Genomic DNA, 25,239 nt, shown 5'->3' with positions numbered 1-25,239 from the left:
GACTGAGATCGGTGCTCTGTAATTCTGTATGACCTGACTGACTGAGGTCGGTGCTCTGTAATTCTGTGTGATCCTCTGACAGGTCGGTGCTGTGCAGTGTGCAATTCTGTATGCCCCTCTGAGTGAGATGTGTCCCGTCGCCGCAGTGCCGGCCGACGTGCCGGAGACGGCGGCGCGGCCGCAGGTGCCCGCGGTGCAGTATGTCCCCCTGACTGATGGCGTTCTGCCCTGTCGCCGCAGTGCCGGCCGACGTGCCGGAGACGGCGGCACGGCCGCAGGTGCCCGCGGTCCAGCAGCGCCACCGCTGGGACTGCGGGCTCGCCTGCGTCATGATGGTGCTGCCCGAGACCAAGCGGCGCCACTTCAGCGACAACTTCGCCGCCGTCTGCAGGGAGGAGGGCTTCGGCAAAAGGTGCGCGTGGCAGTCACTACTAGGACTTGGCTATTCTTCGATGTAATACTCCGTTAAATAAGATGAATTTGGCTATTTTATATTTCAATTGCATTTATTACCCAGGTATATACAGTTAAAGTCAATGTAGTACCGTCAGCACACACTGTCCCAGCCCCGTTTGCACCAAGCAGGTGCTCTTTGTCTCTGGTCTGACCGCCGCCGGCCGCCGCCCGTTCCCCCAGTACCTGGACGATCGACCTGGTGTACTTGCTGCACCGGTACGGGGTACAGCTGCGGTACTTTACCATTACGCCCGGTATCGACCCCGGGTACCACCGACAGAGCTTCTACGGGTACGGCAAGGTGCTGAGGATGGTGAGTATCCCTGAGTAGCGCGGCTAGGGAGGGTTATTGATACTTACTCCGAGGTACTCAAAGTGGCGAGTCGTTCTTTCCGCTCCAGCGTCTTGGATTTAACTGTTACCTCTGTCAACCCGTCGAATCCATAATGCCCCTGCAGTGTTATCAAGCTATTCCCATCGACATTTTTCAGTTCTGTTGGTGCTGTGCTATTCAGCTCGTGCGGTGGCTGCCCACTGCAGGACGTGTCTCACCAGTCCCCTGCCCGGCTGTGTCGGGCAGTCTGTGCGTTAGATGGCTAGGTCAGTGGGTGCGCTGGCTGTTTGATTCTGAGCGGCCGCGTCCGCCCCCGACAGGACGCGGCGCGTGTCACGGAACGGTTCGAGAAAGCGGCCAGTCTGGGCCTGCAGGTGGACGTGCGGCCCGTCGCCGCCGAGGAGATCCTGCGCCACCTGGCGCTGCACGGACCGGTCATCGTGCTCACCGACGCGCGCTTCCTCCGCTGCGACGTGTGCCGCGCCAACCAGGCGGGGTCAGAGCTCAGCAGCTGCTTCCCGTGCGCCTCCGAGTACAGGGGTGAGTGGAGCTGCTGCCTCCGAGTACAGAGGTGAGTGGAGCTGCTGCCTCCGAGTACAGGGGTGAGTGGATCTGCTGCCTCCTCCGAGTACAGGGGTGAGTGGAGCTGCTGCCTCTTTCCGAGTACAGGGGTGAGTGGAGCTGCTGCCTCCGAGTGCAGGGGTGAGTGAACTGCTGCCTCCGAGTACAGGGGTGAGTGGAGCTGCTACCTCCGAGTACAGGGGTGAGTGGAGCTGCTGCCTCCGAATACAGGGGTGAGTGGAGCTGCTGCCTCCGAGTACAGGGGTGAGTGGAGTTGCTGCCTCCTCCGAGTACAGGGGTGAGTGGAGCTGCTGCCTCCTCCGAGTACAGGGGTGAGTGGAGCTGCTGCCTCTTTCCGAGTACAGGGGTGAGTGGAGCTGCTGCCTCCGAGTGCAGGGGTGAGTGAACTGCTGCCTCCGAGTACAGGGGTGAGTGGAGCTGCTGCCTCCGAGTACAGGGGTGAGTGGAGCTGCTGCCTCCGCGTACAGGGGTGAATAGAGCTGCCCTCTCCCAGTACAGGGGTGAGTGGAGCTGCTACCTCCGAGTACAGGGGTGAGTGGAGCTGCTGCCTCCGAGTACAGGGGTGAGTGGAGCTGCTGCCTCCGAGTACAGGGGTGAGTGGAGTTGCTGCCTCCTCCGAGTAGAGGGGTGATTGGAGCTCAGTAGCTGCTCCCTCCGAGTACAGGAGTACGATATACCTGTCGCGGTGCACAAGTGATTGTACGATTCTGGGTCGCGCTCGTGTAGTCTGGCGGAACGGTCTTCAGGAGACACCGCTCTGAGGAATAGTGCCGAGACGCAGTGGACGACTGCTCATTGGTTCTCGGAGCGCTCTTGGGATGTATGTGAACAAATGACAGTTTTCTAGTCTCTTTGTGTTATGAGGCCCGACGATCTTGCTCTGTTTGTATGATCATTTTTTTTTTCTTCGAACTAATGAAGTCACACATTTTGCATTTTATGCTAGGTTTGTTTTACGATGCTGATCAGTACGATGTTGGATGATTGTCACTGATTCCACGGTTTTTCAGGACATTATATCGTGCTCTACGGCTACGATCTTCCAAAAGGGGTCGTCTTCTACCGGAACCCAACGTTCAAAGACCGTAAGTTTTTGCTAGTGTTGATAGACTTCTATCGGAGCAAAAGTTAACCATTCAGGATACCGAATGCCACCTTTTGCCACTTCATGTCGGACATATGCTACTCGCATATTAACCACCATCATTTTACTTGCAAAGCACACGTTGAACAGTTTTACTAACTACATCACATGTCTGCAGTTTTTCATTCAGCTAGCAAGTTCTAGCAACGCCTACTCGAGTCATGTGCATAAAATGTTTTAAGACAATATAACATCCAGTAAGACATGCCTCCAAACCGTTTTCCTCTTTGTGACAGGCGAGGATGCATCTGGGTATCAGAACGCGTCCTGTGTTCAGGGGCTGGTTGGTAGCCCATGGTTTGTCTGATCACCCATTCTTTGCCGCGCCATCCGCCAGTGTGGTGTGTGCTGAGTAGTTCCCCCGTCTGCCGCCCGTGTGGTGTGTGCTGAGTAGTTCCCCCGTCTGGCGCCAGTGTGGTGTGTGCTGAGTAGTTCCCCCGTCTGCCGCCCGTGTGGTGTGTGCTGAGTAGTCCCCCCCCCCACCCCGTCTGCCGCCCGTGTGGTGTGTGCTGAGTAGTTCCGCCGTCTGCCGCCCCGCCAGTGTGGTGTGTGCTGAGTAGTTCCCACGTCTGCCGCCAGTCTGGTGTGTGCTGAGTAGTTCCCCCGTCTGCCGCCCGTGTGTTGTGTGCTGAGTAGTTCCCCCGTCTGTCGCCCGTGCGGTGTGTGCTGAGTAGTTCCCCCGTCACGCCAGTGTGTGCTGAGTAGTTCCCCCGTCTGCCGCCACTGTGGTGTGTGCTGAGTAGTTCCCCCGTCTGCCGCCCGTGTGGTGTGTGCTGAGTAGTTCCCCCGTCTGCCGCCAGTCTGGTGTGTGCTGAGTAGTTCCCCCGTCTGCCGCCAGTCTGGTGTGTGCTGAGTAGTTCCCACGTCTGTCGCCAGTGTGGTGTGTGCTGAGTAGTTCCCCCGTCTGCCGCCAGTGTGGTGTGTGCTGAGTAGTTCCCCCGTCTGCCGCCAGTGTGGTGTGTGCTGAGTAGTTCCCCCGTCTGCCGCCAGTGTGGTGTGTGCTGAGTAGTTCCCCCGTCTGCCGCCAGTCTGGTGTGTGCTGAGTAGTTCCCCCGTCTGCCGCCAGTCTGGTGTGTGCTGAGTAGTTCCCACGTCTGTCGCCAGTGTGGTGTGTGCTGAGTAGTTCCCCCGTCTGCCGCCAGTCTGGTGTGTGCTGAGTAGTTCCCACGTCTGTCGCCAGTGTGGTGTGTGCTGAGTAGTTCCCCCGTCTGCCGCCAGTCTGGTGTGTGCTGAGTAGTTCCCCCGTCTGCCGCCAGTCTGGTGTGTGCTGAGTAGTTCCCACGTCTGTCGCCAGTGTGGTGTGTGCTGAGTAGTTCCCCCGTCTGCCGCCCGTGTGGTGTGTGCTGAGTAGTCCCCCCCCCCCCACCCCGTCTGCCGCCCGTGTGGTGTGTGCTGAGTAGTTCCCCCGTCTGCCGCCAGTCTGGTGTGTGCTGAGTAGTTCCCCCGTCTGTCGCCAGTGTGGTGTGTGCTGAGTAGTTCCCCCGTCTGCCGCCAGTGTGGTGTGTGCTGAGTAGTTCCCCCGTCTGCCGCCAGTCTGGTGTGTGCTGAGTAGTTCCCCCGTCTGCCGCCCGTGTGGTGTGTGCTGAGTAGTTCCCACGTCTGTCGCCAGTGTGGTGTGTGCTGAGTAGTTCCCCCGTCTGCCGCCAGTCTGGTGTGTGCTGAGTAGTTCCCCCGTCTGCCGCCAGTCTGGTGTGTGCTGAGTAGTTCCCACGTCTGTCGCCAGTGTGGTGTGTGCTGAGTAGTTCCCCCGTCTGCCGCCAGTGTGGTGTGTGCTGAGTAGTTCCCCCGTCTGCCGCCAGTGTGGTGTGTGCTGAGTAGTTCCCCCCCCCCCCACCCCGTCTGCCGCCCGTGTGGTGTGTGCTGACTGCTGAGTAGTTCCCCCGTCTGCCGCCAGTGTGGTGTGTGCTGAGTGCTTCCCCCGTCTGCCGCCAATGTGGTGTGTGCTGAGTAGTTCCCCCGTCTGCCGCCAGTGTGTGCTGAGTAGTTCCCCCGTCTGCCGCCAGTGTGGTGTGTGCTGAGTAGTTCCCCCGTCTGCCACCAGTGTGTTGTGTGCTGAGTAGTTCCCCCGTCTGCCGCCAGTGTGGTGTGTGCTGAGTAGTTCCCCCGTCTGCCGCCAGTCTGGTGTGTGCTGAGTAGTTCCCCCGTCTGCCGCCAGTCTGGTGTGTGCTGAGTAGTTCCCACGTCTGTCGCCAGTGTGGTGTGTGCTGAGTAGTTCCCCCGTCTGCCGCCCGTGTGTTGTGTGCTGAGTAGTTCCCCCGTCTGTCGCCCGTGCGGTGTGTGATGAGTAGTTCCCCCGTCTGTCGCCAGTGTGGTGTGTGCTGAGTAGTTCCCCCGTCTGTCGCCCGTGCGGTGTGTGCTGAGTAGTTCCCCCGTCTGCCGCCAGTGTGGTGTGTGCTGAGTAGTTCCCCCGTCTGCCGCCAGTGTGGTGTGTGCTGAGTAGTTCCCCCGTCTGTCGCCAGGCGAGTGCTGTATGTCTCTGGGCGCGCTGGAAAAGTGCCGCCGGAGCTACGGCACCGACGAGGACCTGATTTTCGTGTACGACTCGTGGTCCAGCTGAGACCGGCCGGTGGTGACGTGTACGTCCTGCAGCGGCCGCCTCTGCTCAGTGACCGCCGGCGACAGGTCAGCGCCCTCTGCCGCGGGCAGCTCAACTCGGACCGCTCTCTGACCAGACGCTCAAACCGCCTCACAATGCCTCGACTAGTGCCAGTGCCTAGTGGAAGTAGTGCTACTGCCGACTACGTAGTGCTTCGCCGCTCCATTTCTGGCTCATATCAGCTCTACCTTCGGGGCTTTTCGCCGCTGTGTGCCTGCCTCTGCTGCGGTGCGTCGCCAACGCGTGAGCGTTGTGAAGTACACCGCACGATCCCCGCTCCAGAATCATTGCACTTCCACTGGACACCGCAGCCAGCGGGTCCACCCCCTCTTCTGGTGCACCCGACAGCTCCACTGGACCATAGCTCACCACTCCATCGGACCACCGCTCACCACCTGGACCACCCCTTCCCACTCCACTGGACCACCGCTCACCACTCCACCGGGCCACAGCTCACCACTCCACCGGGCCACCCCTCCCCACTCCACCGGCCCACAGCTCACCACTCCACCGGGCCACCGCTCACCACTCCACCGGGCCACAGCTCCCCACTCTCCACTGGACCACAGCTCACCACTCCACCGGGCCACCGCCCCCCCCCCCCCCCCCACACTCCACTGGACCACTACTCACCACTCCACTGGACCACTGCTCACCACTCCACTGGGCCACCGCTCACTATTCCACTGGACCACTGCTCACCACTCCACTGGACCACCCACTATACCGGTCCCACTAGTCGCCCTGCAGCCTGGTTCAGCCTTCTCCACTGGTCCACCCCCTCTCCCCTACTTCAAGTCTGTTGCATCCCCTTCTCCACTGGTAACCCCCCTCCACTGGTCCACCCCCCCCCCCCACTCCACTGGACCTCCACCCCACTCCAATGCATTCCGGAGCGTCTCCCCAGGCGGAGGATCGGCGTTAGGTGTTGGACGTCCGGCACCTGACACCGCTCCGTGGGCTGCGTACTCAGGGCCTGCCGACGGGTTCAGTCGCCCGTCGACTGGTGTTTGTGTAATCAGGCGCCGGACTGCGGCTGAGCGATACAGGACGGGATGGGACGGGAGGAGACGAGAGGAGATAGGAGACGGGACGGGACAAGATGGGACACGGGTCGGGACGGGACGGGAGTGCATAGTCCGGGAGTGCATGTGGTGAAGTTACTCATCGCGGCTGGCAATACGGACTGCGGTGGTGATATGTTCAGACCGCCACCGGTCAGCTGTCTCCTTACAAGTGTGCCTGTATGCTTGGGATGGGAATCTTTTGGGTATGGCTGGGAATGAGTAGGACACGAGGGACCAAGCAGCACCTATCAATAAGTGTTCTGTCAGTGTCGGAACCGGCACTGAAGCATTGATTCGGGACCACTCCGCTGATTTCTGTTCATTGGATGGATAAATGTTTTATCGGGAATCGTTGATTATATCTGAAGAGCTGACACTTAGGTGTCGTTGGATGACATACAGTGATTTATATTCTTAGTCATATTATTCATCATATACCAAGCTATAAGATTGTGGTTAATGGTGTTAACTGTTAGAGATGCCGCTCATCTCCCATAGCTGATGTGTGCATAGACTGCCCAGGTGCCTTGTGACGGTGCCCTGATGTCGTTCGCTGGCTGGCAGAAGGGCCGCGCGCTGTGGCATTTATCCAAATCACCCTGTGATGCACGGAGTGCCTATACTATACTTAATGACAGCCGTTGTGATTTCAGCGAGTTCCAGCTTTGTATCTAGTCTAGCTTACACCAGCTATTGGTTGTATACCTATTTTTGTAATACATTGCTCAATGAGTTATCATGTTTGTCTGTATGAGGCCTTACACTTTTTATTAACGACTTATGCCAATCCAGCTTGGATAACTTTTTATCTTTCAGTCTGAGCCTGCATCTGCGTGCATTACGGGTTTAAGCGATTGCCTCTGTCGGATGTTATTCATCTCACCACAATGTGTGGGTAAAAGTATCGACATGTATCACCTGCGAACCGTTTTCACCTTCCATCGGCTGGAACACTGCGTTCCTCGCCCGCTGTTCTCTGTTCCACTAACCGTAATCAAAGATCGGGTGAGCGATGACAATAGGCACGGATTTCGATTAGGGGCATTGCTGCTTAGGATCAACGAGTCTCCTGCGAATGTATCCAGCGAATGTTTCCGGCTGCTTTTGGACTCATGTCTGGTCTCTTTCAGCTCAGCGGCAACTGCGGTCTCCGTAAATATCTATTATCCATGTAACTACATCTCCATCCAAGTGTACGTACCTTCTCCACATACTCTGTATCATTTCCGTCGTGTTGTGGGGGTCCCGAGGATCGACTGTTATGAATCTCTGGTCAGCCGCCGTGCGGCAGGCGTCATCGTCACTCGACTCACTCGTCAGCGGGCGTCTCTAACAGTCGGCTGCCGTCACTGGCGGTCGGCTGCCGTCATCGTCACTCGTCAGCCGTCACCGGCGGCCGGCGCGTGGCCGGCAGGTGGCCGCCCACCGATGTGGGTCCGTCGGGCCGCGCTGGGAGTCGGGAGCCGGCTGCCAGATGGGGCGTGCCGCCGGGCCAGGCCGTGGCACAGATCCGGGCTGCGATCCCCGCCGCCGTCGGCCGGCGCCGCCCCCAGCCCCGTCAGCTGCAATGCACGGCCTCCAGCGGGCGGCAGGCGCGCCTCTGCTCCAACTGGCACGCGCCGCAGCTGTAAAAAGTGCCGCCGATGGGCCGCGCGGAGCCGTCGGTCGGCCGGCGGTGATCGGCGCCAGCTGGCGGAGCCGGCGGCGGCCGCGGGCGGCATCGCACAGCCGGCCCGCTCGGGGGAGCGCGCCGGCGGCACGCCAACGGTGACCGGCTTTGTGTCCGACTGTGGACGTCAGGCCTCAAATGGCATCGCTGTGGCGTAGCGTGCATTTCGATGGGCTGTTTTGTTACCGGGCCCCGCTCGGGGCAGCCAGTTGCGGTGTGTGGGTCGTCGGGCGAGCCGCCGATGACAGGAGCGTCCATTGGACGGCGGGTATTCGAAACAGGTGCTAAATGCCCAGTCAGCGCTCTCAGTGGCGCCGCGTGAGACCGGCCACGAAAGTTGGCCGCCCGACACGGCTCGGCAAATATGCTGTATGGGGCCAATCCGCGCGACTGATCCGTCCGAGTTTCAAATATAATTCACTATAAATTACGGCAAAGGAAATATTTTAGAAATCGATACATGTGGTCAATTTTCTTCTCAGTTTACTTGTCCTAATATGGATTGCTCACACAGCTACGCATGGTATCTTTCTTACATTTTCGGTGTTTCTCCCGAATAAATCGAAATACATCCGCGAATCAGAGCGTATAAGCCGGTGGCACTACCGTATTGAAGCTTTGGCTCGGGGAAATCATTAGGTACATATCACGAGTTGGCCGTTTGGCGGCTGCAGTTTCTGCCCCGGCGCCCGGTTACGGCTGTCTGTGCCGGCGCCTCCGGTAACGGTGGGGCGGTGTATGGGGCCGGGGTGGCCGCCAGCCGACGGTGGCTGCCGCACATTTCGTCACACCGTGCACTGGCGCGGCCGCGAATCACCGACACCGCCGGCGCCGCCGCTGCGGTTGTTGTTATTGTGGCCGTTGTTACGGTCTGGCCGACGGTTCTCCGCTCTTGCGCTGGGCTCCCTCCTGGGAACGGTGAACGTGGCTCGTGTTTTTAATTCAGTTATACATAGGTGTGGGGGCAGCATACTTGGAAGATGCATTCCCTGTTTTGTGTGGGAATCGTTAGGCAGGCTGCAGAACGCGGGGTTCTCCGTCTCTTCGTGGTAGAGCCCGTGGACGCTGAGTATCGAGTCGCTCCTGTGCTATATGCTCTGGAGTTTTGACGGGCTGGTCTGGTCTGTGGACTGGTTGGTGGGAACACCTACAACCAGTTAGTTACTGAGTGGAGCGAACAGTCTCCAGATATATGAGCAATAAGTATAACGACTGGTTTGGCTTCTAGCTCATCCCGACCAAAGTTGCCCCATGGGACGGCCGGGATCAGGCCGAAACCTTATGGCCGTGCGCGCCGCCTATCTCTGGCCCAGTGGCCGTGTGCCCGCCCATCTCTGCCCCAGTGGTGTGGTCGTGTGCCCCGCCCATCTCTGGCCAGTGGCCGTGTGCGCCCGCCCATCTCTGGCCCAGTGGCCGTGCTCCCCACCCATCTCTGGTCGGACAGTGGCCGTGTGTGCCCCGCCCATCTCTGGCCCAGTGGCCGTGTGCGCCCGCTCATCTCTGGCCCAGTGAGCGTGTGCCCCGCCCATCTCTGGCCCAGTGGCCGTGTGCCCCGCCCATCTCTGGCCCAGAAGCCGTGTGCCCGCCCATCTCTGGCCAGTGGCCGTGTGCGCCCGCCCATCTCTGGCCCAGTGGCCGTGCTCCCCACCCATCTCTGGTCGGACAGTGGCCGTGTGTGCCCCGCCCATCTCTGGCCCAGTGGCCGTGTGCGCCCGCCCATCTCTGGCCCAGTGGCCGTGTGCCCCGCCCATCTCTGGCCCAGTGGCCGTATGCCCGCCCATCTCTGGCCCAGTGGCCGTGCGCGCCGCCCATCTCTAGCCCATGCAGTGGCCGTGCTCCCCGCCCATCTCTGGCCCAGTGGCCGTGTGCCCCGCCCATCTCTGGCCCAGTGGCCGTGTGCCCGCCCATCTCTGGCCCAGTGGCCGTGTGCCCGCCCATATCTGGGCCCAGACCTCTGCTCCATAAGTGGCTTTGTGTACCCGGCCACAGCTGTCTCAGTGACAATCTGCCACACCACGCCCATCTTCCTTCACACGGCCCGGTGTAGTCCGTAGGTGTTCTGAAAGGGTGACTGACTGGCTCGCAGCTGAGGGCAGCCGGTCGTGTCGAGGCCGGCTCACGGGTGCCACCCCGCCCCGCCCCTCCCGGGCGGGTGCACGGGCGCGGTCGGTGGAGCGCCGCTTCCCGTTTCCCGGAGCTGAGGAGCACGTGCCGACCTCCGGCGGCAGCGGCGCGCGCCTCTCCGTGTGACGGTATCGGTCCGTTCCGGCCCGATCACTTTACGGCGATCTGCCGGGCTGCGCCGAACGGCTGACGGGCGCTGAGGGATGGAGACGAACGCTGACGAGCGCGACGGGCACTGACGGGCACTGACGGACGCTGACGGACGGCTGACGGGTGGCGACGACCGCTGAGCTGGCTCAGCTGGGCCGCTGCTCCTGCGGAGATCCGCGCTTTCGGAGCTTCGGAACAGCGGGAGATTCGGAATCTACTGTAATTGCGATCGGCATTGGTGCTCCGTGCTTCTATAGAGGCTGGTGCTGCTTTGATTCTGGGTGTTTCTTGGGTAGCTTTGAGTAGCTCGCAGCTACTGCGGCATCTGCGCGATCAGTTTCTGCCGGTAGCTGGCTGCACTGCTCCCGGTCTGTGAGCCGGTCGTGACTGCCTGCCGTACCGAGCTGCCCGGCCGGCCATGTGTTACTGGTTCTGTCAGCGCCTCATCGTGCCACTGCCGCTGCTGAGCGACGCGCCACGGTTGGCTGGCACCGCGGCTCCGTTTGACCCCTACCGACCTCACTGCCTCCCGCGCCACTCGGGAGGCGTTGGGAACACATTGCCAGGTGTAGAGGTCACTTCAGGTCACCCGGGTCACTGTGGTGACCACTCGGGAGCGTGGAGGAATCATGGACACGTGCTGGCGGTGGAGAGGTCATCCAGGTCACCACACCCGGCACCGCTCGGCGGGTTGTGGAACCCTGGACTAGTGGGGAGATCACTGGGGTCAGCTCTGACGCGACTGGGCCGGCCGGCGCGACCGTTCGGCGGCGCGTCGGGAGCCACTCAGCGGCTGTTCACATTCCACTCTCTATCAGAGCGCACCACTGATGGATCGCCGATGGATACGCTCTCCAGTAATGGACCGATTTACATTTGTGTCGGGGCGTTTACGAGCGGTTTGTAGCGTCAGATATTATCGTCAGAAGGCAGCGGAGGCCGCTAATTACAAGTGTGTTATGTGTCTGTAAGCAGGGCTGCGGAGTCGGAGTCGGAGTCGGAGTCGGTCGGAGTCGACAGTTGTGACCGGAGTCGGGGTCGGAGTCTGAGTCGATTTTAGAAACCCGAGCCGGAGTCGGAGTCGTAGTCACCGAAAATCTGTCGACTCCGCAGCCCTGCTAGGTCTGCGGAGTCGGAGTCGGGAGTTGGAGTCGGTCGGAGTCGACAGTTCTGCCCGGAGTCGGAGTCGGAGTCGGAGCTGGTTTTTGAAAGCCGGAGTCGGAGTCGGAGTCGGAGTCGCCGAAAATCCATCGACTCCGCAGCCCTGTCTATAAGTGTTCCTCCTCTCTGATGTTCACCTTATTACCGACTTGTAGTCCGTGCCCACCAACGCACTCGCTGTCGTCAGACTTTTTCCTCAGTCAGGTGGCTCGAACATGTTTATCTGCGTATCAATTAAGTGCGTCTCTTCAGTTTAGCGCCGTCGTCGAAGGTCTTTTAAAAGGCATTGGATATTTGCATGCGTATATTGGTACATTTGCTGCACTGAAGTTCATACAATGTTTCACAGTTCAGATGACACAGAGGCTGGGCTACCTGCCTGTTGTTCTATTAAAATCAACAACTAATCATCTCCTAAACTGCGATTACATTGTACCTTGATCGTTCCTGATGCTTCAGCAGTTTTCATTTATGCGGTATTCACATTGAACTCTGATATCCTAAACATCAGCTGTCTAAAACGATGGAAATATAAATAAGTTGATTAGGTATCGATAACGATTTACTTTGCATTAGACAACGATCAGGCAACGATCTGCTTGTCCAAACAAATGTTTATTACATATAGCTACAGTAGGTAATCACGATATGAACGAAATAACGTAACGCAGTAAATTCGGTTAACATGCCAGTCCCACCTCTCACATCACATGGTATAACAGCTCACAAATAACAGCTCATTGTGCTCCCACTGACACAGTAACAAAACAAACAATAACAGAACAACATCAAGGTCAGATGTAACAGAATGGCGGCATTGCCGAACATATACAAAACACAGCATCGTTCGTGTTACGGCAGCGTCATTTCAGTCACAAATGTATGTGCAATTGTCCCGTAAGTTCGTTCATATTTATAGTAAGCCTTTTCAATGTTTATGTGTTTCGATCGGTTGTGCGCGACTCGGTAGCGCGAGTTTTCGGCAGGCTGTTATCAGTAACGGTTAGCAGCAAACGGCGCATCATAATAACAAGTCACATCCTGATCCATTGCAACGAATTCATAAGTTATTTTTGACAAATCAACACTGAGTCACGGGTACACTCTCACTCGTGTCACAACTCAAAGTCCGTCAGTGTGGGTCGGAGCGCTCCGTGAGTTGTCAGCCACCGTGTGTCACTCAGCTCTGGACGGAGCGCGCTCTCCGGCACTGGAGAGCCGAGCGAGTGCGGGCCGCCGGCCTCAGGGCAGGTAGCCCAGCGAGGTCTCCATGTTCTGGTCCGAGTAGCCGTGCCGCGAGCGGCTCGTGCTGGAGCCGCTGACATTCTGCATGCTGCTGTAGGCGTCGTCCTCGCTCTCTGTGCCCAGCAGGTCGGTCGTCTGGTTCAGCTTCAGACCGGAGAACGTGGCCGCGATCTCGGTGGTCTTCTTCATGGAGATGGCGTCGGCGCCGTCGCGCGCCGCCTGCCGCTGCGACGCGCCGCGGTAGACGATCTTGCCGGAGGGGTCGGCCGCCGAGACGAGCAGGAAGCGGCCGCCCGAGCCGACGCTGCTCCGCGAACGGTTCGACGTCGTCGAGAGCGACGATGCCGAGTTCATCCTGTTGAAGATGAAGCCGTTGGCCGACTGGTGCAGGTTGTCGATGCTGACGCTCTTGCGGTCGGGCCGCGCGGCGGGCGGCGGCCGCGGCGCGCTGCCGTCGCTGTCGAGACTGAGCGCCAGGCTGCGGCTGCGCCGGCGCGCCAGCTGCGCGTCCTCGCCGTACTCGGTGCCGCCGCCCTTGTCGCGCATCACGCCCGTGGAGCTGGTGAGCAGCGAGGTGGAGCTGCGGCCGCGGCGCAGCGGCGCCGAGTCGGCGCTGTGCAGGGACGCGGCCGCGTTCTTCCGCCACGCAGTGGACGGCGAGTCGGCGCGGGAGAGGTTGCCCATGGAGCCGTACTCGCGCCGCCGGCCGCGGCCCAGCGTCGAGCGCGCGCTGCCGTCGGTCGTCTCGCTCTCCGAGTCCAGCTTGATCTGGTACACCTTGAGGCCGCTCTTGCTGACGCGCTTCAGCGAGCAGTAGCACTTTTCGCTTTCTGCGCAGCTCTCTGTGTCACAGGCGCACGGCAGGTCGTAGGTGGACTTGGCCTTGGTGAGGCGGCTGCCGGCGCGCGGCAGCGTGCAGTAACACTTGCTGGAGTAGACCGACTCGGAGTCGCAGCCGCAGTCACACGGCGACTCGGACGGCGGCGGCACGCGGTGCGCGCGCAACGGCATCGGCGTCTTGGGCACGGCGCGTGGCTGTGAGCCCGAGCCCGAGGAGGGTGCCGAGAGGCGCGACACGCCCGACCGCGAGTCCGCGCTGACGATGGCTCGCTCGTTCTCCGCACGCGCCAGCGCCGCCTTCTTTTCCGGAGCCCCGCGCGCGTTGTAGAGCTTCTTGAGTGGCGTGTGCTCGCGGAGGTAGGTGGACGGCGACTGGAAGCTGCCCGAGCGCGAGCTGAAGCGCGAGAAGGACTTTTTGGTGGCCTTGAGCACGCTGCTGATGGTGCTGCCGTCCGTGTCGCTCTCGCCCACCGAGGACAGCTTCTTGGTCTGCTTCTTCATGATGTGCTTGCTGCGCTGGTACATCTCGTCCTTGCTGAGGGTGAGCGCCAGCCGGAGCAGCAGCTCGCGGTGCTCGGGCCGCAGGTCGCTGAACGACATGCCGCCCGGGTTGACCACCTGGCGCAGCACGTCGTCCACCGTCCGGATACCGTCGCGCGCCTGGATGTGCGCCAGCAGCTGCTTGATGTCCACCCGGCCGTTAATCTCGGCGAAGCTGCGGCTGCGCGGCAGCCGGCCGGGGCCGCCGCCGGAGCTGGTGGTTGTCTCCAGCTGCATGCCGTGCCGGTCGGAGGCGGAGCGCGTCAGGCGCCGGCTGCGCCGCGTGCTGGCCGCCCGGCTGACGCTGCGGCCGCGCTCCGACGAGCTGCGGCTGCTGTGCTCCGACGAGCCGTGGCTGTTGCGCGCCCGGCTGCGGCTGCGGCTCGGTGAGCGGATCGACGAGCCGCGGCCTGCCGAGACGCGGCCGCGCTGCGAGCGGCGTCGCTCGTCCGAGGCCGGCTCGCGGCGCGCGGCGTCCGGCGGCGGCTGCGGCGCGCGCCGGCGCCGCGGCGGCCGGCGCGGCACGTCCGCCTCCTCCGCGCCCGTGTCCACGCTCGAGTTGCTGCCGTTCGAGGTGTCCAGTCGCGGCGAGCCGGCCGCCGGCTCCGAACGCATGCTCGACAGCAGCGCCTGGTACAGGTTGGCCGCTATCACGATGGCGTCCTCGGGCGCGCCGCACACGAAACCGTGGCACTCGAGCGTCTTGACGAGGCCCGGCTTGCGCATTACGCAGGCGAACACGGGCGGGTGGCTGACGCCGAGGGCCTCGGCCGCCAGCTCGGGTGCCAGCTCGTTGTACAGCGTGAACTTATCCTGGCTCTCGGGGTCGCAGATGAGCGGCAGGAAGGCGAACTTGAGCTCCGGCTGGCCGGACGGCGACGTCTGCCGCTTGGCCACGAACTTGACGGCCGCCCAGACGGCGATGGTCTGGAACGGGTTGAAGACCTCCTGGACGCCGCGGTGCAGCTCGCGCACGTACTGCACCTTGACGCCTGTGTCGGTGATCTCCAGACTGCCGGGCAGCGGCGTCTTGCCGCGCTTCTGCTGCACCCGGTACTCCATGTAGAGCCGCTTCAGCGGGAACTGCAGGTCCTCCAGGCGGGTGGCGCGGTCCTCGATCGCCAGCGCGCCCAGGTAGTCCACTTTGAAGCGCGCGCCGCTGGCCGCGGCCGGCCGCGTGGGCTCTGACCTCGGCTCGCCCGCGGCCGGCCGCCGCGTCACCGGCTCGTCTGTCTGCTGCTGCTGCGCCGGCGGCTGTTCGGGGGCCGGCGCCGGCGGCTGCGGCGCCGCCAGCCGTGCCGGCTCCGGCGCCCGGGCCGGCTCGCGCTGCACGGCCGGCTTCTGCTGCGCCGCGTTACCGGCGAACATCTTCTCGATCTGTGCCTGGACGGCGCTGCGTACCTCATGGAACTGCTGGCTGCGGCCCTCGGGCGCCAGCTCCATCACCTCGTAGTCGCTGTTGCTGGCGGCCGCCGCGTCTGAGCTGCCGGTGGCCGAGCTGGCGGCGCGCGAGTCGCGGAACAGCGAGTCGATGCGCCGCTTGTAGATGGACTCGGCGGTGCTGGCGTCCGAGTAGGTGCTCGACGAATCCGCGTCCAGCCGAAAACTGTAGCCGTCCGTGGACGTGGTGCTCCTCATCATCTTCGAGCGGCGTCACCGGCCAGCGGGGGCCTCTGCGCGCGGCCGGGCCGGGCGCACCGCCGTACCGACCCTCCCTGGCCGCAGCTGGCTCCTGTCCGAACAGAACGGAAACGTCAGCATTGGGGAGCGGTACATTCTTCGAATAGGTTACACGGTTTTTGTTACCATTTGGGTCAAGTGTTACCATTTGGGTCAGGATAAGAACAGGATAAGAATAGGCTACACCTCTTCATGTGACTTGGTATGGGATAAAAAGTATATTGCATTCTGAATTTGTGCAGTGTTAATTCACCTGCAGCTTGACTGTCTGTGTTTATGCTAAATGCTTGTTCCTGTCTTGACTGGCATTGCTCTTGGCTCCTGCTACATTGTTTTAGCCTAATAGTGAGCAATATTCAGGTCATAAAAGCTGCAGTACAACACCTAACTGTATGCGTATCGCCGCATCATCGGACCCGTTTTATATCCCCGCCCACTAACGCCGGAAACATTAGGCGATAGCGACCGCAATTTTGCGTCGGCATGCGAACTGCGGATACTCGCACCTGGATCATTTAGCCGGAGCAGGCCCATGAGCACCTCACTTAGAATAGGCCGCTGCCAACGAGCTGCTTAACTCGGCCGGTTCCCGGCGTTTTCACGGTGCCGCGCACGGCCAGCGGTGCGTGTCTGGCGCGCCGTGTTTCACCGGCTCGGCCTGGGAGCGGGGGCGCCGCGCCGCACACACGAGCTGCTCTCAGCCGGAGCGACGGCCGTTCCGCCCGGACGGCGCCGCTGCTTTGCAAACACCTAATGATGATGGATCTCCGCGCCGCGGCCGAGAGATGGTGGCGGAAGCTGCGCCGTGGTGGTGTGGCGCGGCCGGCGGTGGTTTTAGGGAGAACGCGGCAAGGGTGATCACTCCAGGTAACTGTGTATTTCACGGCCGCCCTGATCGCCCAACTAAGGAGCGCCGTTGCATCTTCATCGACCCTCCTCAGACCCTCACTCCTTGCTGGTTCGGCAAATGATGCCGCCTGCCGGCCGGTCTGCGGGTGCCCCGGTGCGGCAGACCCGGGCACGGTGGCCGCCGGTCGGGCAGCGCACGGCAGACCGACCGGCTGGTCCCGGCGGCAGATGGCACACGGGCCCACTCTGAGCGCTTCGCTCCTCAGCCGGCAGCAGCTCCCACCGCAGCCTCTGGCTCGGCCCCGGCGCGTCCGTTCGCACGCAGTCACTGCCGCGGCCCAATTAGAGCCGGCACTCGGTCCTCAGAGGGTGTCATGCAGCGCGCTGGCTCTGAATGAGAGCGCACTGAGCGCGGCCGGCAGCTGGCAGATTGGAGGGAAGGTGTAGTTAAGTGGAAGCCGCTAACTTCGGAGTTCGAGTGCGAATAAATCATCCAATGGTGTCATTTAGTGACATCTGGCTGATCCGCTGCAGAGGCATTACGATCTGTTGGACCAAGTATTCTTTTGTCTAGTTTGGAGTTTGACGAGAAAGGGACCAGCACAAGTGCATGCCACTGCCATGGCTGCCATGTTACTTTCATGTGACATGTTTTTGCTGAACAGCGAGACGAGGCTGGGCACCGCTCAGCGAGAGGAGTGTCCAAGTTTCTCTTTCCGCCCGGTGTCATCTCCGACCAGGCGTGACGGTCGGCGCTTCCCCCCAGTCCAGCGGTGACGGTCAGCACCTCCTCCCAGTCCGGTCAGCGGTGACTGTCAGCACCTCCTCCCAGCCCGGTCAGCGGTGGCTGTCAGCACCTCCTCCCAGCGCGGTCAGCGGTGACTGTCAGCACCTCCTCACAGTCCGGTCAGCGGTGACTGTCTGCCCTCCCCCCAATTCAGCGGTGACGGTTAGCACCTCCTCCCAGTCCAGTGGTGACGGTTAGCACCTCCTCGCAGTCCGGTCAGCGGTGACGGTCGCCAGCCACCTGGGGCTGGCCGTCAGCTCTGGGCCGAAAATTTTCTCGCAGCTGGTCCGACTGCGAGTTTTCGCGACTCGCGTGTCTCGCGGACGGTCGCCTCCTCAGCGGGCCTCGAACAGAGTATAGGTGCTCTGACGGCGGGCTGTCGCGTGTCTCGCCCACGGTCGCCTCCTCAGCGGGCCGCGGACAGATAAATGTGCCGTTCCGGTGGCTGCGCGCAGACTGGACGGACCGCCGGCGACTCACCAACGTGACAGGATACTCGGCTCTCACTTGGCGTGATGTGTGGCTGGACGCGGTCGAGACGTCTCAAGTGACCCCAAAACGAGCGATATGAAAGCTAAGTGTTTGCAAAGCTTTTGCATTGTTGATAGCATACTAGAATAACTAGGACATTGGAAATCTGAAGCTATGATGGCGAGCGTACGAGTGTTTAATTGCAAAACTTGTAGGTACATACACTTTTTTCATGGGCCAATTATTTTTACATAATACTGGGGGCAGTTGATTATTTTAAGTGCCTATAATGATAATCGTTTTATAGGTACCAGCGCCTCAGGAAAATGTACAGTCATAGGATAGACAGTTACGCTTCTCAGCTCTGTGGGAAGTGACGCTTTTAACCAGTGTTTCTTTCCGCTATTGCTATAGCAAGAAAAACGCTCGATTTGTGGTTGTTTGAAATACTTTTTATTCAGTCATCACCAGAATTCAAAGCGCAGCGCTTACACCGAAGAAATATGCATGATGATTGGATGCTATGGACGTTCGTTCCACAGGACATAGAATTAAGGCTTTTGCGTTAATGTGATTTTCATTTTGAAGTGCATCATTCAGTGACAAAGATCAAAGAATTTGGAGGCGTAGAGGCTCCATGCCCTTTATAAGTTAGATTATTAGACCGTGCATTCTGCACTTTTAATTGGACAATTATTCAGTAATGACTTGTGACAATACGCATTCTGTGTTCCAATGGTACTCTCCACTCTTCAGCGTGGGGAGTGACCTACGGCGAACCTCAAATCAAAATCGCCGAGAAGTTTCCATCCCGTCCGAAAAGTAAGCGTCATCTCCTACATGCCTATAGTTTCTCCCGGGAGCATCAGCATCGGCTCAGGCTCCGGGCCAGTGGCCGCAATATACCCTGAGTGGCCGAACTACCACCTGGCTCGTTACCAATCTGGCCCAATGGCACACGAAGCACACATTTCGCACCTCACTACGACCACTTTCACATCAAAAGAACATTTATTAGATTGGCCACGTCTGTCCGGCGCCCATTGAACCGGTTTATGGCCGGCCGCCATCTGCCGCATATAGTCTCCAGTGCGAAGTGGCCGGCAGCTGCTGGCATTGGAGGGCAGCAATGAATGAAATCACTGGGAGCCTGCTGGCTGGCGCGCTGCTGGTGGGTGCGTGGTTCCGCGACATATTCCTTATATATGTTACAGGGAGTATGCGATTTCAGTTAGTTTGCAACGACCCTAGGGTGGTTGTAACCTCCCTGAACGATCAGTTTGTTTGCAACGACCCTAGGGACGTTACAAAATAACTGCTCGTTCCGGGACGTTGTAACGAAACTAGGGTCGTTGCAAACTCCCTAGTTAGTATGCAACGAACCTAGGGTTGTTACAAAATAACTAGGGAGTTTAAGAATTCATCGAGTCTCGTTTCACAGGAGGGCCGTCAACAATCTTTTCCAATGAAAACTTGTTCAATCTAGTTCAGCTTAAGAGAAAAGGAGAACACAATTTGAACATTGCTCAGGAGTATATGTGGTGCCCGGGACAAGGTACTTACGTAACTGTGATAATTTTGGCTGCATTATATCGCCAGCATATGCTTACATGTAGAAAATAGAGTTACTGGGGTAGGTGTGATGGATATCCGTCGCTATCCGTGTGCGGGTTATCCCTCACACTTTTAGGGGTGCGGGTCGGATAAAACCCCTCGTTTTTTCGCGATTATCTCGCGCTAAAAGCGGCCGATCGTGACGAAACTTTGAGTGTCCTCGAACTTATCTACGTTACTGGTTACACATTCCCTATACAGTACATGATCCTGAAACAAATGACCTTTGACCTTTGATCTGATTTCTGAGACCATAGCAGACCGAAATGATTTGCCGTTTATGTTAGCGCACACTAAATTGCGTTTCCAGACTTCTATTGTGATTACATATAAACGTGCCAACATATGAACTGATGGTTGTCCCATGCATCATGATGGGTTTCAAGTTGACTTGTCAGTTGTCGGCCAGGTCAAGGTCATTGACGTTTGGTGACTTCGGGTGACTGTTCCAAATTGTACGATTTTAAGGATTTTTTAAAGCTTATTTCGAATCCAGCATTCGTTGAGACATTTGAGAAGTACGTATAGTTGTGGTGCCAATGCAACTTGCTACGAAGCTGTCGCTGGTGGTTTAGGTACAGCTGCTATAAATATGTGGTGCGGGTGGGACGCCTATAACTACTTGACCCAAACTTACCCAAACCAGCCTAGCTTAATCCTCGCCCCCCCCTAGTTTTTTTTTTTTTCGCGATAGCTCCGAACACGCCAGCAACAGAGAGCTGAAACTAGGCATACCTGACCTTTGATTCAAGCCGGATCTTGTGACACCAACCAGATTTTCAGGTCAGGTCAGGTTACTGACCTATGACGTCATAAGTGGACGGTCCTGAGATGCCGCAACTTCGCAACGCCCTCAGTCCCAGAGGAGCTTTTACAGGGGATGAAACTTACAGAACGTGCATCTCCTATGTAGAAGTCTCACAACTTGTACCTCTAGGATTTTTCCTAAAGATGACATGAGGTCAGGTCGGTCACGTGACCTCAACACTATAAGTCAATTGAGAAAAATGAAAACTGCTATTCTGGCGCCGGGAGCAATCTCAAACTATTGCAAGCACACGGATCGTGATTTCATGCACTCCTTGCAAAAGTTAGATGCTTCAATTTTGCATTGTTGACGTTGCGTGATTATGACGTCACTAGGGTCATACGAGCTTTTCGTCAATAACTCCCGATCAAACTGAGCTAGCGAGTCGGTCAAGCCACCAATGGACTGAGGAAGACCTGCCGAATCGAATAAAATGCAACAGGACCTCTTTTGACCAATTTCACGACCTAGGTTACACGCCTGAGCAAGGCGAGCACGTTTATGCTAAAATCGCGCTCTGACCTGACCTTGACCCGAGGTCAACACCTCAAGTTGACCTCATCCGAACAAAAAGTATACCATTCGACACGCCTGAGCAAGGCGAGCACGTTTATGCTAAAATCGCGCTCTGCAACTGTTTTTTTTTTAAGTTATTGATCAAAAACCGAACCCGTGTCTTGGGTCACATGACCCGACCTCAGAGCTCACCAGTTGACCTGAGACTTTAAATCGGGTACTAGCTGCTGTGTCTCCTAACGGCACACACGCTCGTTTTTTTCCGCGACGCTCTAAATCCAACGGGGGCGAAAAACGACGAGGGGGTCGTACCAGCCCTCCCCCCGGCCGGCGCGTATGTAGAAAACCAACAGGTCCTGCGGGGTTAACTCTCGCCCTTATTGGTGTTTTGCTAGCTGCAAACGCAAAAGGCGGGGCTAGGTTATTGGTTGACCTTCCAGGTCAGGCCAGTGACTCAAAAGTCGGGAAAATCGGGACCTATGACCTGTTAAAAATTTGGAGAGTTAGTTGATACGAGGTTTTTCGGGGCGCTGATCACGAGTTTCATGTTAGCTTTGATCACCGATGATGTCTTGATGCTTTTAGGCCAAGTCGGGTCAGGTCAGGTCAGGTCAACCAGTAGGCGTCTTGCTAGCTGTCCATAATAGGTGTCAACCAACACTGACAGCTTCGTGACATTGTAGGAAGGCGCCAAAATTACTTCGTAAATGTTCAAATGGGTGCTAAATTCGAAATCAGCTCGAAAAACTAACCTAAAAATATATGAGCCCAGAAGAAGTGAACTAAGGTCATCAAAGGTCAATGACCTTGACCTGACATTCACGTGACCTTGACATCCACCATAATGCATGGGACCACCATCATTTCACATGTTTGAACGTTTACGATCACAAAAAGACTGGAAACGGGCGGATAATGGCCGTTTTTACGAAGGGCTTCCTGGCGAATGTCCATCTAATTTGAACAAATCTGCACCAAATGTGCACCTAATCTGCACAAAATGTGTACTATAGATGGCCGTCGTGAAATACTCCTGAGCTGAATGTTCAAATTTTGTTCCCCTTTTCTTTTTAAATGAGCTAGATTGAACAAGATTGTCATTGGACAAGATTGTTGACGGCCCTCCTGTGAAACGAGACTCGATGAATTCTTAAACTCCCTAGTTATTTTGTAACAACCCTAGGTTCGTTGCATACTAACTAGGGAGGTTGCAACGACCCTAGTTTCGTTACAACGTCTCGGAATGAGCAGTTATTTTGTAACGTCCCTAGGGTCGTTGCAAACAAACTGATCGTTCAGGGAGGTTACAACTGTTAGGGCCAAGTAAAGCTGCATATACCACGACACGGTGTATTGTGCTTCCAGCGACCGAAGACCAAGCACGGACACGGCGACCCGCCGACTGACCCAGTCCGGTCACGGTCGCGCCCTTATATAACCACGGCACAGAGCGCATGCGCGGTGACCGCGCGGCGGTCAGGCGGCTCGCCGGCCGGACGGCCGGGCCGCCGACCCATCCTGTTCCACGGCCCCACACGGCCGGTGCGCGGTCACAATATCCCAACACTCCTCCCCCCATAAAAGAAACGTTTCCACTTGGTCAAGTAACAAAGAAACGCGACACACTACGCGACCGGAACGCGACCGGAAATACAAACTGATTCAGACACTGGTGATGCACATCGAGAGCATCCGAGGCCTAGGATTGAAAACGATCTGGGGGGAGCGACACTCTGCCAGACCTGGTCACATACGCGCCCCGCACAGATGTACCCCCATTCCCCACCGGATCTCGGGCCCGCCGGCAGAGGTAGTACAACGCCAGTGGATCCGGTCCAGTCTCCTCGGACCCCGTCTGCTTCCTGGGACGCGTTTCTGTGGCTGTGTCCGATGCGTCGTCCCTCCGGGTGCTTCCAGACGTTTCCTGTTTGTGGGACTCCCGTTCCACAGCTGGCTTTAGCTGGTTGAAGTGCAGAGCCTTTTCCTTGCCCTTGTCGTCATGGACGAGGTACGTTACTCCTCTCTCTCCTCCAAGGCGGCCGATGATGGTGCCCGGGCCTTTGTAGTACAGTCCCAGCTTCGGCTTCCCGCCGACCGAGACCCTATTATCCCGAATCCATACCCGGTCACCAGCCTCGAACCCTTTTCCGCTCGCGCGCTGGTTGAATCGGGTCGCAGCCTCCGTAGCACTGGCCCGGGTTTTCCTGATAGTCGTCTGATAAGCCTCTGAAATGGCCTTGAGACGGTCTTCAAGGTAGCACCGGATATTTACCGCCCGATCCGGAGGGTTGATGACCGCATCGAGTGGCGTTTTCGGGTGGAATCCGTGCAACAGAAAGAACGGGGAATATCCGGTGACGCTGTGCACAGAGGTGTTGTAGGCCATGCAGTACGCCTTGATGTCAGCGTCCCAGTTCGCTCCTTGAGGGTCAACGTATTTGGCGACCATGTCCTTGAGTGTTCTCATAAAACGCTCTACCATACCATCACTCTCAGGGTGATAGGGCGTTGTACGCGTTTTCTGGATGCCCAGTCGCTTGCACATGCACTGGAACAATGCAGACTCAAATTGGCCTCCTTGGTCCGAGTGAATCCTGTCTGGCACCCCCATGTCGTAAACCCAATCCAACAGCACCGTGGTTACGGTTTCGGCATCCTGCCGTCTGACTGGGTACACCCGGACGTATTTAGAAAAATAGTCCATGATGACTACTGCATATCGGTTGCCATTCTCCGACACCGGCATCTCAGTGATGTCAATCGCAATTCTGCGAAATGGTTGACTCGTGACCTCCGTCACCAGAGGAGCTCGTTTCTTCGGTGCAGGGCGATGGCGCCGTTGGCAAAGGTCACACGTGCTGCAGTACCGACGGATGTCCGCGAACATGCCGGGCCAGAGGAAGCGCTGTCGCACTCTTTCCGTTGTTCGACTCCGTCCCAAGTGTGCGGACGTCGGATGGTCATGGGCGAGCGTCATGATCCTTGATCGCATCGAATCGGGGACCAGGGCCCGGAAGCCCCACTTCGTCCTCATGCCGAGAACGCCCTCCCGCACTTCGAGCTGCGTCCAGCTCCCACGCAGTAGCTCCCACTCGGCGAGAGGGTGATCGGGCGGTGGTTCCCGACTGCCCAGACAGGCGTTCCGCATGACGCTGAGGACCTCGTCCTCTTGTTGCGCCGTCTGCAACTCCGATTGTCCTGGTGCTTCAGTGATTAGGCGTCCCGCCTGGTCACCCTTCACACTAGGTGGCGCAGTAGGCAGTGCGCAGACTTGGTCAAGTTCTGCTGCGCCTCGAGTCTTCCCCACACATTCCTCCTCTCCACCAGAAGCAGGTTCTTGGGCTCTTGTAGCTGCGGTATGCACGGGTGCTTGACCGGCTTCGGCGGGATAAGACTTGCTGCGCTTGCCCGTCCAGATATTGCCGTTGACTGGTCGCTGCCGGGACATCGCATCGGCATTGCCGTGATCACGGCCCGGCCGGACAACCACCCGGAACTGGTAAGAGCTCAGCTCGATGGCCCACCGGCCACGTCTTCCCGTCCCGTCACGTTCCACATTGATGGACTCCGGTACACCCGTGAGTGGTTTGTGATCGGTCACGACTTCGAATTCTGCTCCAACTGTGTACTGGTTGAATCGCCGGATGGCGTGAACGATGGCCCAGAGTTCTTTATCATATGTTGGCCATCTGCGCTGTTGCTTTGTCAGCACCTTACTGTCGTAGGCGATGACTCTCTCCGTGTCACCCACCCGCTCCGCGAGCACTGAACCGACTGCAGAGTCGGATGCATCCGTGTACAAGACGAATGTACCACGGAACGTAGGGAGGGCTAACACTGGAGGTGCAGTCAGTGCCTGCTTCAGATTCTCAAAAGCTGCTTCAGCTTCCGGCGTCCACGTCAGGTGGTCACCCACCACCTTGGCTTCCCTCAGCGGCTTCGTAGATCCATGTATTGTGGGACAAAACGGCTGTAATATCCGCACAATCCGAGGAAGCTTTTCATGCCATCTTCCGTCTTCGGTGGAGCCCAGTCGAGTATCTTCTGGATGTTATGTGGGTCCGGTAGGAGTCCCTCCTTTGCGACCCGGTGACCGAGGAACGTAACTTCGCGCTTTGCGAGGCGGCACTTTTCTGGTTTGAGCTTCAGCTTCGCCGACCTCACTCGCTTGAAGACATCACGGAGCGTTGCGATGTGCTCGTCCTCGGATCTGCTTGATATGATGATGTCATCAAGGTAGACTAAACAGCGTTTCGAGTCCAGACCCGCAAGCACCAGTTCCATGAGTCGCTGGAATGTGGCTCCAGCATTTTTGAGACCCATGGCCATCACCCTGAACTGATGGAGTCCTTTGCCCGTGGAGAACGCCGTCTTTTCCCGGTCCTCTGTGGCCAGCGGGACCTGCCAGTAACCGGTCGCCATGTCGAGCGTCGTGTACCACGTTGCCCCCGCAAGGGTATCCAACGCCTCGTCGACCCTCGGCAGAGGATGCGCACATCCGCGAGTTCGGCTGTTGATCGCGCGGAGATCGACGCAGAAGCGGAAACTTCCATCTTTCTTTCTGGCCAGGACGACTGGGGAGCACCAAGGACTTGTACTCTCTTCA

The 25,239-nt window shown here is 58.3% G+C and overlaps 2 protein-coding genes across 9 annotated transcripts in view; one reads left to right on the top strand and one right to left on the bottom strand.

The window, feature by feature from the left end:
- LOC122393307 (protein GUCD1-like) overlaps window positions 1-6,915 on the top strand; it is a 90,191-nt gene extending 83,276 nt beyond the window's left edge. For 6 of the 8 annotated variants that reach the window (XM_043389212.1, XM_043389217.1, XM_043389215.1 and 3 more), the window contains 5 exons: window positions 241-412; window positions 637-769; window positions 1,111-1,330; window positions 2,383-2,457; window positions 4,976-6,915. In XM_043389212.1, the coding sequence (XP_043245147.1) occupies window positions 241-412; window positions 637-769; window positions 1,111-1,330; window positions 2,383-2,457; window positions 4,976-5,073 (698 nt within the window). In that variant the 3' untranslated portion in view covers window positions 5,074-6,915. The remainder of the gene's footprint in view (window positions 1-240; window positions 413-636; window positions 770-1,110; window positions 1,331-2,382; window positions 2,458-4,975) is intronic. The other 2 variants (XM_043389218.1, XM_043389213.1) reach the window with 1 other exon arrangement.
- A 5,610-nt stretch (window positions 6,916-12,525) lies between these two features.
- LOC122393303 overlaps window positions 12,526-25,239 on the bottom strand; it is a 33,691-nt gene continuing 20,977 nt past the window's right edge. Inside the window, exons 2-4 of the mRNA XM_043389202.1 lie at window positions 15,208-15,640; window positions 14,434-15,150; window positions 12,526-14,337 (exon numbers count right to left, since the gene is read on the bottom strand). Of these exons, the coding sequence (XP_043245137.1) occupies window positions 12,526-14,337; window positions 14,434-15,150; window positions 15,208-15,549 (2,871 nt within the window). The 5' untranslated portion in view covers window positions 15,550-15,640. The remainder of the gene's footprint in view (window positions 14,338-14,433; window positions 15,151-15,207; window positions 15,641-25,239) is intronic.

Source organism: Amphibalanus amphitrite, unplaced genomic scaffold, assembly GCF_019059575.1.
Source record: "Amphibalanus amphitrite isolate SeventyFive unplaced genomic scaffold, NRLGWU_Aamphi_draft 000529F_arrow, whole genome shotgun sequence".
NCBI lineage: Eukaryota > Metazoa > Arthropoda > Thecostraca > Balanomorpha > Balanidae > Amphibalanus > Amphibalanus amphitrite.
This window is presented reverse-complemented; position numbering and strand designations above follow the sequence as displayed.